At 41.2% G+C, this 12229-nt stretch overlaps 1 protein-coding gene across 3 annotated transcripts in view; it reads left to right on the top strand.

Moving 5' to 3' along the window:
• The window catches only part of LOC108272270 (ankyrin repeat and fibronectin type-III domain-containing protein 1), a 75280-nt gene that overhangs the window by 50013 nt on the left and 13038 nt on the right, over positions 1-12229 (top strand). For all 3 annotated transcript variants that reach the window (XM_017480620.3, XM_017480715.3, XM_053684857.1), the window contains 7 exons: positions 1295-1481; positions 2620-2821; positions 3223-3423; positions 3628-3741; positions 3876-3973; positions 7388-7478; positions 8398-8505. In XM_017480620.3, coding sequence (XP_017336109.1) covers positions 1295-1481; positions 2620-2821; positions 3223-3423; positions 3628-3741; positions 3876-3973; positions 7388-7478; positions 8398-8505 — 1001 coding nt within the window. The remainder of the gene's footprint in view (positions 1-1294; positions 1482-2619; positions 2822-3222; positions 3424-3627; positions 3742-3875; positions 3974-7387; positions 7479-8397; positions 8506-12229) is intronic.

Below are 12229 nucleotides of genomic sequence, written 5' to 3' on the forward strand. Positions count from 1 at the left end.
TTTTAATTAGGTACATTATTTTAATTAATTTAATTAGTATAATATTTCAAAACAAGCTTGTTCATCATCATCATCATAATAATAATAATAATAATAACAATAAAGCTTTATGTTTATGTGTCTGGAACAGTGTGTAATGAAAGCATTATTCCTTATTCCACTCAGGTGATGACCTGTGTGTGTGTGTGTGTGTGTGTGTGTGTGTGTGTGTGTGTGTGTGTGTGTATTTGTGTGTGTATGTGTGTGGAGGGTTTGCATGGTGGACAGGAGGAGCTGGAGGGCTCTATTCTTAGACTGATTTATATTTTAATATTTTCCATGCTATGTTCAAATTCAACCTTGGTGCTCAAAATATGTGTGTTAAACTCTACTGTGTGTATGTGTGTGTGTGTGTGTGTGTGTGTGTGTGTGTGTGTGTGTGCTAAATTTTGTCCTGGTTTTTAATGTGGGATCGGTATGATGCAGTATGATGCCAGACACACACCCCTGGCATATTTGGGACCTTTGGTTCACAGCAGAGTCGTGTGTGTGTGTGTGTGTGTGTGTGTGTGTGTGTGTGTGTGTGTGTGTGTGTGTGTGTGTGTGTGTTCCATGAGCATTTGCTTGATGGGGTGATGAAGTGGCATGTGCTATCCTGGTTTCTTTTTTGTCTTTCTTGTTTATCCCCCTTTCTTTCATCTCTGGTCATTCTTTAGCTCATGTGTGTGTCCGTGTGTGGAGTGGTCATTCTTTAGGGTGTGTGTGTGTGTGTGTGTGTGTGTGTGTGTGTGTGTGTGTGTAAGAGGGTTTAAGCTGGTAGATCCCATTGTCTTTGAAACTGATCTGCATGGCCACAAATACACACGCTTTTATCTCCAACCGGCACATACCTGCTTTTCTAAAATAAACTCTCCATTATCACAACTCATTCGCATTTGTGTGTGTGTGTGTGTGTGTGTGTGTGTGTGTGTGTGTGTGTGTACATGATTAATGTGTACCGACAAACGTTTATTCTCCCATGGAAAGTTCTTCATTTTAGCCCCTTGATTTTTAGCGCACTTGTGTTATATTGCACGTCCAGTCTTCATTAAAGTGTATGAAAGTGCCATAAAGACAATGTGAATAAAGACTAATTACATTTGTATTACATTTTTTATCATGATTTTCATTTTGAAAACCTTAAAGGGTATTCACGTCCTGATGGAAATGCATCTCTCGGTTTAATTCCAAGTTGAATATTGTTAGTTAGCTATAGTAAGCTGAGCAGAACATGAACCTCCTCCTCAGTCTTGTATCTTGTTCTCTGTTCCTTCAGGGCGGAGTCCAAGATGACTCAGCGCATTCATGAGCATTGCCCACCAGCAATGCGGAAATATTCAAGTTCCTCCTGTTCTTCACCACCCAATGCTGCACGCCGTCTCTATAGAAACCTTTCTGGAAAATTTCGCATGGCAAATTCAGATGAGTCAGATAGCAAGGAGCAGCTACGCAAAGCTAACGAGGTAAGACACATCATCAGGAGATCACACTGTCATAAAGCAAATGGAGCTCAAATGTGTTTGTGTATTGCACACTTCCTTTCTCAAATCTCACTTACGCACACACTGACACTGTACTGTCAGGTTCAGTTTCTAGAGTCCCACCAAAATGTCTACAACCACAGTGTTTTAGAACTACACTGAGGTTTTTGAGCCACAATGACGTTTCTAGAGCCACTCTAAAGAGACCACGGCTACATGAAGTAGTCTAGAATCTCACTGGGAATTCTTGCCTGCACAGAGGAGTTGCACTAAGGGCTTTAAAGGGATTCTAGAGCAGCAATCAAGATTCTAATATCTCCTCAAAGAATCTAGAATGCCTCTGATGATATAATGACCCCTGTAGATCTGCATGGAGGTTTCCAAAGTGGCACAGAGGATTCTAACAACTCCCAAAGTATTGTAGCGCTATAATGGGAAGTCTAGAACTGAGCAGATAGAGAAGAACTGAGGATTCTAACAACTCCCCAAGGACTGTAGAGCTGCACTGAGAATTTTAGCTCTGCTTTAAGGGTTCTAGAGCGGTTATGAAAATTATAATAATAATAATAATAATAATAATAATAATAATATTTAAAAAATCCTCCCAAAGAACTTTAGAGCTAGACTGATGAATTTAAATGTAGATTCTAATAACTCCCAATGGATTCTAGAGCTGGACAGAGGATTCTAAATCCTTAACCAGTTTTCTAGAATATCAAAGTCACACTGCAGATCCTGAGTCATTTCTATATCCTCTCTAAACGTTCTTGTACTTTAGCGAGAATCTTCAGACAACCTTAGAACTGTCTGTACAGATCTAGAATCCTCCGTTCTGGCATACAAACCTCAGTGAGGTGTTTTGAACCTTACTGAGGTGTTTATAGCCACACAGAGAATTCCAGAGTGACACTGATGATTCTAGCATCACATTGAGGGTTCTTGGATTTCAGTGATGATTCTAGAACCATAATGGGGTAAAAGTGTGCACAGCTTTCTTCAACAGATTCTAATGACACACTGATGTACACTTCTGCTCAGTTAAAGCTCAAATCAGTCTCTGATCATGTTCCTTGTGTGTGTGTGTGTGTGTGTGTGTGTGTGTGTGTGTGTGTGTGTGTAGTATAACAGGGCATTGTTTGAGGCAGTGGAACAGCAGGATCTGGATCTAGTGGAATCACTCCTGAAGAACTTCAGTGTTGAAGAGCTGGACCTAAATACACCAAACAGCGAAGGGCTTCTTCCTCTCGACATCGCCATCCTCACTAACAATGTCCCCATGGCTAAACTCTTACTGAAGAGGGGTGCTAAAGAGAGCCCACATTGTGAGAGTGTAACACACACACACTCACACACACACACACACAAACACAAACACATGCACATCCACCTTCCACACCAACCCTCAACATATGCACATGTGTTTCACATTCACACAAAAACAAGGCCATGAATTCTTCGCACATACACACTCATTGCAATGCCACTGTGGCGTCATATCAAAGCACTCCATATGAGCAAAGCACACATCAAAGACATCACACACACTTCAATCAGTATAATATACAGACTTGGAGGTGACTGCATACCATATTGTGAACATATTGTTAATGACTCACACACACACACACACACACACACACACACACACACACACACACACACACACAAACAAACAATTTTAATGTCTGTAAGTCTGTCTGTGTTTGGTGTGTGTTTTTTGTAGTTGTGAGTCCTGAGGCAAGGGCAGTTCATCTGGTTGCCTTGGTGAAGGAGGCGGAGTTACGTGTGTCTGAACTGGCTGCCCAGGTGAAGGGGGCGGAATCAACAGACGAAGGGACTGACACGGATAGAGAGAGGCAGCTGAAGGCATGGGAGTGGAGACTCCGCCTCTACAAACGCATGCAGACAGGATACACACATGCTAGTGAGTAACACACACACACACACACACACACACACACACACACACACACACATACATAACATAAACATGCTAATATGTAACATATGTGCTCACGAACCTGTTTAGAAGAACCAGGTACAAATATGGAATAAACTACATATGTGCGTTTGTCTGTGTGTGTGTGTGTGTGTGTGTGTGTGTGTGTGTGTGTGTGTGTGTGTGCAGGCCCCCCCGACCCACCCAGCTGTGTACGTCTCTCCGTCAGCAGCTCTTCAAGTCTTAAAGTTAATTTTCAGGAGCCGCTGTGCCTCAATGCTGCTATCATTACCAAATACCGAGGTCAGTGACATTTGGCCTTCGATCTCACACATGACTTTATATATCTTAATGGGAAATAGAAGAAGGAAGTGATTTATTTGTGTATGTGTGTTTGTGTGTGTGTGTGTGTGTGTGTGTGTGTGTGTGTGTGTTAGTGGTGTGGAGTTCTTCACCTTCCTTTTCTCCACTGCATGGTGAGATTGTGATTGAGGACACAACCCTACTGCAGTGTGACATCACAGGCCTCCGAGCTGTGAGTATTCACATATACATACACCAATACACATAGAAACCATACAGATTATTAGCAGTTAACTCTTGAAAGGGGTCTTAATTTATACTGCACTGATGAGAACTCATAGTGTACTAAAGACTGTGTTCAGGTGGAAGCTCAGTGGTTAAGTCATTGGACTAGTGATTGGAAGGTCCTGAGTTCAAATCCCAGCACTGCCAGGCTGCCACTTCTGGGCCCTTGAGCAAGGCCCTTAACCTATAACTGTTCAGTTGTATAAATGAGATAAATGTACGTCTCTCTGGAGAAGGGTGTCTTCCACATACCATACAAAAAAGTCCCTTGGTGAGCTTCAGGGACAAGATATGTTGTGATCTTTCAACATGCCTAATGATCCTGCTCCCCTGGGGTTTGACAGTCAGTGTTGATTTTGAAGAGACTGTGTAGTCTCAAGGAGCCACTACAAATCTGGAAGGTTCCGATGGCCTTATGTAGTAAGACTATGGTGACCACTAGTGGCACAGAATCAGGGTCTGGTTGATTGCTCAAGACTTGCTTCAGAAGCTTCATCAGCTAAAATACCTGGCTTCATTCATTGATTTCTTGAATGTCAGTTGTTCCTGTAACATAGTTTAGACTGGCAGGTCAGGTAGGGGCTCAATCCACTATTTAAAAAAGATGAGTAGGACAGACTTGCTCAAGCTGGTCTACACCCTTGATGGCGTAGAGTCCCTGCCAAATCACTAGAAACTTGCAGGTGACCAGAACATCCCCATCTGGAAATAACATGATTGTGCTGCCCTCTCCTCCATTTGCCAGACCTCCTCTTTTTCCTGCACAATACGGCCAACACTATCTATGTGCCGAGGAATTTGTCACCGGGTGATATTTTGAGATGTGGCCTTGCTGATCATGAGTGTTTCCAGATATCAAGTGGCATGATAATAATAATAATAATAAACTTTATTTTATAAAGCGCCTTTAAAAGCACCTTCTTAAAGCGCTGTACACCAAGTAAACAGTACACAGAAAAATAAAACATATAAAAGTTAATAAGAACAACAACAATGTTAATAATAATAATAATAATAATAATAATAATAATAATAATAATAATCATTAAAAAAGACGTCAGCAGTCGAATGCAAGTTTAAAAAAGTGTGCCTTGAGTAGAGCTTTAAAAATGCCAAAGGTCTGAGCTTCCCTGAGTTCAGGAGGAAGAGAGTTCCAAAGTGAAGGAGCAGAGACAGAAGTCCTGTCACCCATAGATTTTAGGCGGGTTTGTGGAACAGTTAACAGATTACACTGTGAGGAGCGCAGTCTGAGATTTGGGGTGTAAGGGATTAATAAAGCAGATAAGTAATGTGGAGCCAAGCCATGTAGGACCTTGTATATCAACATCATGATCTTAAAATGAACACGGAATTGACCAGGAACCAGTGTGAGGACTCCAAAACAAGAGTAATATGCTCACATTTCCTGTTTCCCATCAGGATCCTGGCAGCAGAGTTTTGATCATATTGCAGTTTGTTGATTGTGAATTTAGAAACTCCGGCTAAAACGACGTTACAGTAATCCGATTGAGTGACAACAAATGAGTTTATCAGCTTTTCAGCCACAGAGAAGTTTAGCATTGGGTGCAGTCTGGCTATATTTCTGAGGTGAAAAAAGAATGCTTTAACAGTGCTCTGTACAAAAAAATCAAATGTGAGGCTGGCATCAAAAATTACTCCAGGGTTCCTCATTTTACTTTGGGTCTCTAGAACAGAGCCATCAACAAACAGAGAAAATGGACCAGCTTTGACAGTTTGATGATGGGAACCTATAAGCATAACTTATATTCTGTTCAGGCACAGAAAATTATTGTTCATCCATGTTTTTATCTCAGAAATATATTCAGAAAGAAAACAAACATCAAGGTTTTCACCATATTTTGAGTGAATATAGATTTGGGTATCGTCAGCACAAAAGTGATAATGGAGGCTGATCGATCGCAGCAGATGCCCAAGTGGAGATAGATAAATATTGAAGAGTAGAGGGCCTAAAACTGAACCCTGAGGAACACCAGTGAGGATAGAGCTAGAGTCAGACCTGTAACCACCCATAGAAATAAACTGGGAACGGTCAGTAAAATAGGATTTAAACCAGTTTAAATCTGTCCCAGACACACCAAAAACACTTTCAAGGCAGGTAAGTAAATGATCCATGATGATAAGTACACATTCATGCCTCTAAACCAAATGGTTCACGGGCTTGACCAGATCTAGGCTGATAAGCTCAGTGAGGTTACCTGAATGGCCTCAAACAACAGTACAGGGTGAGTGGGTGATCTGGTGGAGCCATGTTTGAGGCAGTGGTCTGTAGAAACATGTCTGGCACAGGATGAACACTTTTGGAGTTGGTAAAGAACAGGCTTTGGGCTGACAAGATAAGACCAACAGCAGTGTGAAGTGACTAGGGCTCCCTGTAGCATCTCCTCAAACCCCAGGAGGTTCTAACTTAAAAGAATTAAAAATAAAGGGCCCTTAGAGGCACAACAGGAAATATTTTGCCCTAATATTCGCCCATGCTCACAGGAAGCATGTGCTAGCCTTCACCCTCCCTGATTGGCAGCTGTTGTGTGATATGGGAGCGCTGCCTAGTGGGTGGGATTTGGGAATGAGTAAGGTGATATGGATGAAGAGGATGAAGCTTTATCCTCACCCCACCAGTGGCTCCCTGCAAGTGTGTCCGTGTCCATCCGAGAGCCAGGAACAGGTTCTCCTGGGACATGGTGAGGTCCCTTAGCTCATTCTTAGTCTTTCATGAAGCCACCTGAGTTTATAATGCCTTGGCTCCGTACCAAACTTCTCACCTCAGAGAGCCTCCTGGAATTAAGCAAATGTAACATGGGTCAAGACCTCATACTCTGCTGGCATTGACCACAGATGTTGTAGAAGGTCAACAATAAGTTCAAAGGTTGCATCTAGGTAGGCCATTATGTCATGGCCAAGGGTAATTTTGTGGGAAGAGTTGCAATTGAAGATTCAAGAAAATTCTAGAAAGCAGTGTTCAGGTCATGAGCGAACAAAGATGTCTGCCACAGCAGGCTTCATCTTGCTGTATCAGTGTATATCCCAGTACATGATGGAGGTGGTTGGGGCAGTTACATGTCAGGGGTACATGAATGTTTTTGTTTCGGTCAGCCCGAGTATCACTGTCCATGGTGCTGAAGCGGTGTTTTGGGGGGCAGTGGTACTATTATGCTAATACTCACCGCTACACACTAATACACATTAAAGACTGATACACACATGTTAACTAAACAGAAGACTTATTGTGTGTATCTTATTTTCTTTATATGCTCATTTCCTTTATTTTATGTACTAAATACTGTGTGTGTGTGTGTGTGTGTGTGTGTGTGTGTCTGTGTGTGTGTGTGTGTGTGTGTTACAGGGTGTAGATTATTATGTTCAGGTGTTTGCATATAACATGAAGGGATGGAGTGAACCTCAGATATCTGTACCTGCCTGTGCTACTCCATCAGGTAACAACACACATACACACACACACACACATTTACAGAGTCATCAGTCCAAAGTGTGTGTGTGTGTGTGTGTGTGTGTGTGTGTGTGTGTGTGTGTGTGTGTGTGCATGTGTGTGTGTGTGCGTTTTGTTTTCATTATTGGCTTTAATATTTGTTTCACTGTTTTTAATGTTTGTAGGGACAGTCACTCTTTTTCTGCTGGCATTTTTAGGGGTGTGAGCGTGTGTGTGTGTTTTGTGTGTGTGTGTGTGTGTGTGTGTGTGTGTGTGTGTGTGTGTGTGTGTGTGTGCATGTGTGTGTGTGTGTGTGTGTTTTCCATTTCAACTCCCACTGGAAATATTTGCATGTCTATGAGAGGGCTGTAAAGTAGCAGACAGAACGGCTCTTATACAGCCACACACACACACACACACACACACACACACACACACACACCTCTCACTGTTTCTCTAAGCCAATCATATGTTGTACGTCTCCTTCTAGTCCTCTCTCACACACACACATACACACACACACAAACTGGTGGGTGTGAAGAGAGGGTCTGTATTAGGCATTCCGGGAATAGAGGGTTTGTGTTTCCCGTCCCCAACTCCCCCCATACACACACAGGAGCACATCATCCTGTTTACCATCTGTGTGTGTGTGTGTGTGTGTGTGTGTGTGTGTGTCTTTATAGACAGAGTGATATTGCATACTTACCGACCGGCTCACTGTAAGAGATACACACATTTTATATGACTCACTTCTGTAAGGCTGTTGCTGATTGGCTGGTCAGCATGTACATCATAGACACACACACACACACACACACACACACACACACACACACACACACACACACACACACACACACATACTGCACATATGCAATAGCAATTAAACACACACACCCTCACACACAGTGTCATTTTCCCTGTAGGATGGAGGGAAGTGGACGGTCGTATGCCGAGGTTAAACGGCCTCTGTGAGACGCTGCTCCAGATCCTGGGACAGATTAAAGAGTCGCACCAGCTCTGTGCGTGTCACGGTAAAGTCCCTCCCTCCTCTCAATACGCATAATGTTGCATCAAACCCACGACTATATTCCAAATATAGAATGGTTTTTCACAACGACAATTTTTCTAGCAGCTTTTCATTTTTAAATTGTCTCGTTCTGTTATGTCACACTGTGTTACATTATTCTTTCAGCTTTAAAGGTGAGAGTTTGGGTTTAAAGGCAGTGGTCTAAACGCTAACAAAAACCCCCATCTCTGACGCTCTACTCACGAAAATACATGCAAGTGATTTTAATAATCCGAATGCCACACCATGAAAATCAACTTTCCGCATCAACAGCAGCTGCATAACCCAACTTGATACGGGGAACTTTCCTCTTATAAATAAACTTTTGGCCTTTGAAATCATTGACTTTGAACACGGCACCATGTAATGGTTTAATAATACATTATGAACTGAGTAATAATGACAGAGTCTTGTGCTGTATCTAATCTGCTGAAGAGCGACTAGCTAACAATTGATTAAATGCTAATCTCATCACATCAGAGAAGACCCTCTAACTGGTGCACAGTAGCGAACACCAACAGTTCAGTACCTACAATGTTTTTGATCCGTTATTATTATAAACGTAAAAAGGTGTGCTCAGAGGAGGCAGAAGTCAACAGACCTTGTATTCTCTGCCATCCTTTCTGAGCTCACTCTGAACCTTTATATGTGACAGTATGAGACAGTATGGAATTGAAAAACCACATCTCGGTCACTTCTACCCACGGAAAATCTGGAAATGTTGGTGGTGATCTACACACTGGTGAGCAGCTGTGTAACCTGACTCTGGATACGAGGACCCTCATAAATACTGACATAACTTTTGAACTTAAAGTGTGCCTACTGTGCTTTTTCGGATATTACCTTTAATGTAGTGTGTGTTATAGAGCTGTTTCTGAATGTAAAAGGTCTGCAAAGTTTCAAAGATCAAAGTCCACGACACATGGAGTTATTGTCTCCCAACTGAGTCTGAATTGCCTGAAACGAGTCGTCAGTATTTCTAGCCTTTAAATCCTGCTCCAACCTATGTAGATTTGTAACAAATTTGCATAATGCCCACCTTGTCTTCATGATCGTTCGCTGCCCACGAGCAACATCTACTGTGACCCCCCTTAAACACTGTAGTTGTAGCTGAGGCGTGGAAGAGTTTGGTTTGTGTCGAGAAGAGGATGTTTTCTGCACTGGGATAGCAAATCCACTTTGCATGCACTTCCAAATGATGAGGATGTGAAGAGTCAGTGGTTAAAATGCATTTTGGTCTACCAACCTAAGTGGTAGACCAATCACAACAGACTGGGCCATCTGACCAATCAGAGCAGAGTAGGCTTTAGGAAAGGAGGGGTTTAGGGGTTGATCGGTCCGTTTCAGACACCTTGAGAAAAGATGCTGCAATGTATATTATGAGAAAATTAAAATGTTTTTTGACCTTGGATGCATGTAAACCTATTGTAGGAGACCTCCAAAACAAAATTAGGAACTTTTAAAATAGCAAAATGTCTGGTCTCAAGACATGGTTTGTATTATCTTGGACTTACTGGCATTTGTACTTGGACTTGTTTCTGTCTTGGGCATTGGGCTCGCTAAATATGTTCTTGGTCTTGACCAGGAGTAAAATGAATGTTTACTTTTACTTTCACATGCCTATAGTTTGACAAGAAGTAAACAATTCTTCTAGAAAACAGTGCACTCATTGCACAATGCATGAATAAAGCCTAGCTGAGAAATAAGCTTGACCTTGAAAAGGATTTAATGTTTGTCAGTCTTGAGCTTGACTTTGATTTGGCCTTGACCCTGTTAATTCAATTCAATTCAGTTTTATTTGTATAGCGCTTTTAACAATGGAAACTCCCTGAGACGATATGAGGAAGAAACCTTGAGAGGAAGCAGACTCAGAAGGGACCCATCCTCATCTGGTTGACACCGGATAGTGCGATTATAAATAAATACAACCCTTATATAAATGTGTGCTATATGATGAAACAAAGAGTGTAACTGTATAATCAGGAGATTCACCACAGTCTCAACATGAAGTCTATTCCGCTGAAATCATGAACTGTCCACTGATGGAGACCCTTAAGATTTGGTAATGACTTGATCTCGGCTATTCACGGTCTTGGACTTGTCCGGAACACAACAGTGGACTGTACTACAGCTCTAGTGTTTCCTCACCACTCTCCCCTCGGCTTGTGTGTTAGGGTTGTTGCGATGCCCGCAGGTAAAAAATGGACCTCTGCATCATGTCATGGACCTTGGCATTGGGTAGTGCTTCTAATAATGTTCACTAGATGATGACAGACTAAATAGTGTACGGTGTAGTCTGTAGTCAGTAGACAGTATAAATACCATGTGGTTTAGAATGCAGCCTTTTTTAATTATATTTTTGTTGTGTAATATTTGAGTGTTATGTTATAAATGTTCTCTCTTGTTGACCTCGCAGTTTATGAGAGATTGTGTGTTTTGTAACCAGATGCTATTTGAGGGGTGGGGAGGAGTGTGTGTAATTCTGAGCCCAAGTTCGGTTTTTCTGGTGTGTGTGTATGTGTATGTGTTTATGTGTATGATTCCACCAGGAGACCCCAAGAACCCTTGTGTCTTTACACTCTATTAATTATACAGTGAATGGGACGTCAGTGGTCCTGAAAGCCTGTCCCATACGTGTGTCTCTGTCTGCTCTGGAGAGTGTGTGTGTGTGTGTGTGTGTGTGTGTGTGTATCTGTGTGTGTGTGTGTGTGTGTGTGTGTGTGTGTGTGAGAGAGAGAGAGAGAGAGAGAGAGAGAGAGAGAGAGAGAGAGAGAGAGAGAGAGAGATTTGTGTGGTCTTGGTCATACATACATGGCTCCTGTTAGACTAGCTATGCAGGTCACATATAGTTTCATTTCTGGCTAAAACACACACAAACAGTTCTGTGAAAAATATTTATGTCCATGTAAATAAATTCTGAATACGCATTATGCCTTCAACAACAATGCAATTAAACATTTCTAAAATAAAAAAATAATAATAAAGGACTCCAAATGTCAGTAATAAATAAACCTGGTCAGTATTTGTCGTGAGCGTTTGCCTTTAAAGCTGCAGTGGTCCTCTCAGTCTCACTGTACTATTGTTTAAAAAAAGTTTTTTCTCTATCTTGGAGAACCTGACTCACTTCTTCTGCAGTAAAACCAGAACAGCCTCCATTATGCTTTTATCCGAAAAGGGCTTGATTTCTGAATATCTATAAGACAAAACAAAATCTGTATGTCTGTAAGATTTACTTTATTTTTTGGAAAAATTACTAAAATTCAGAAATCTAAAATTTTCTCTTAAACTAAATGAACAAAAATGTCATTTTATTTTATATATTAAATTAGTTTAAAATTTATTGATTAAATTTTTTTCATTCAAAAAACATTTTTAAAGTTTGTATATTGTGTATAATTAAACTGCAGGTAGATGTTATCCTCTATAATTTCCCAATGGTTAAGGGTTTTGTGTTAGCATTATATTTTGATTTCTATATTACGCAAAGTTTTAATCTACTACATTCTGTAACATCCGGAGGGTTAAGGTTCTTTAGGACCTCACATATTGGGGTCTCTCAGATCGTTCAAATCTTTCTATATGTTAAAAAAATAAGAAAATTAACATAAACAGTGATTAAAGCTAGCTATAGTATTTCTCAGCTTAATAAAGGTGCATTTGGTCTGATTTTATTGTGAGCTGACATCACA

Source organism: Ictalurus punctatus, chromosome 1 (assembly GCF_001660625.3).
Source record: "Ictalurus punctatus breed USDA103 chromosome 1, Coco_2.0, whole genome shotgun sequence".
NCBI lineage: Eukaryota > Metazoa > Chordata > Actinopteri > Siluriformes > Ictaluridae > Ictalurus > Ictalurus punctatus.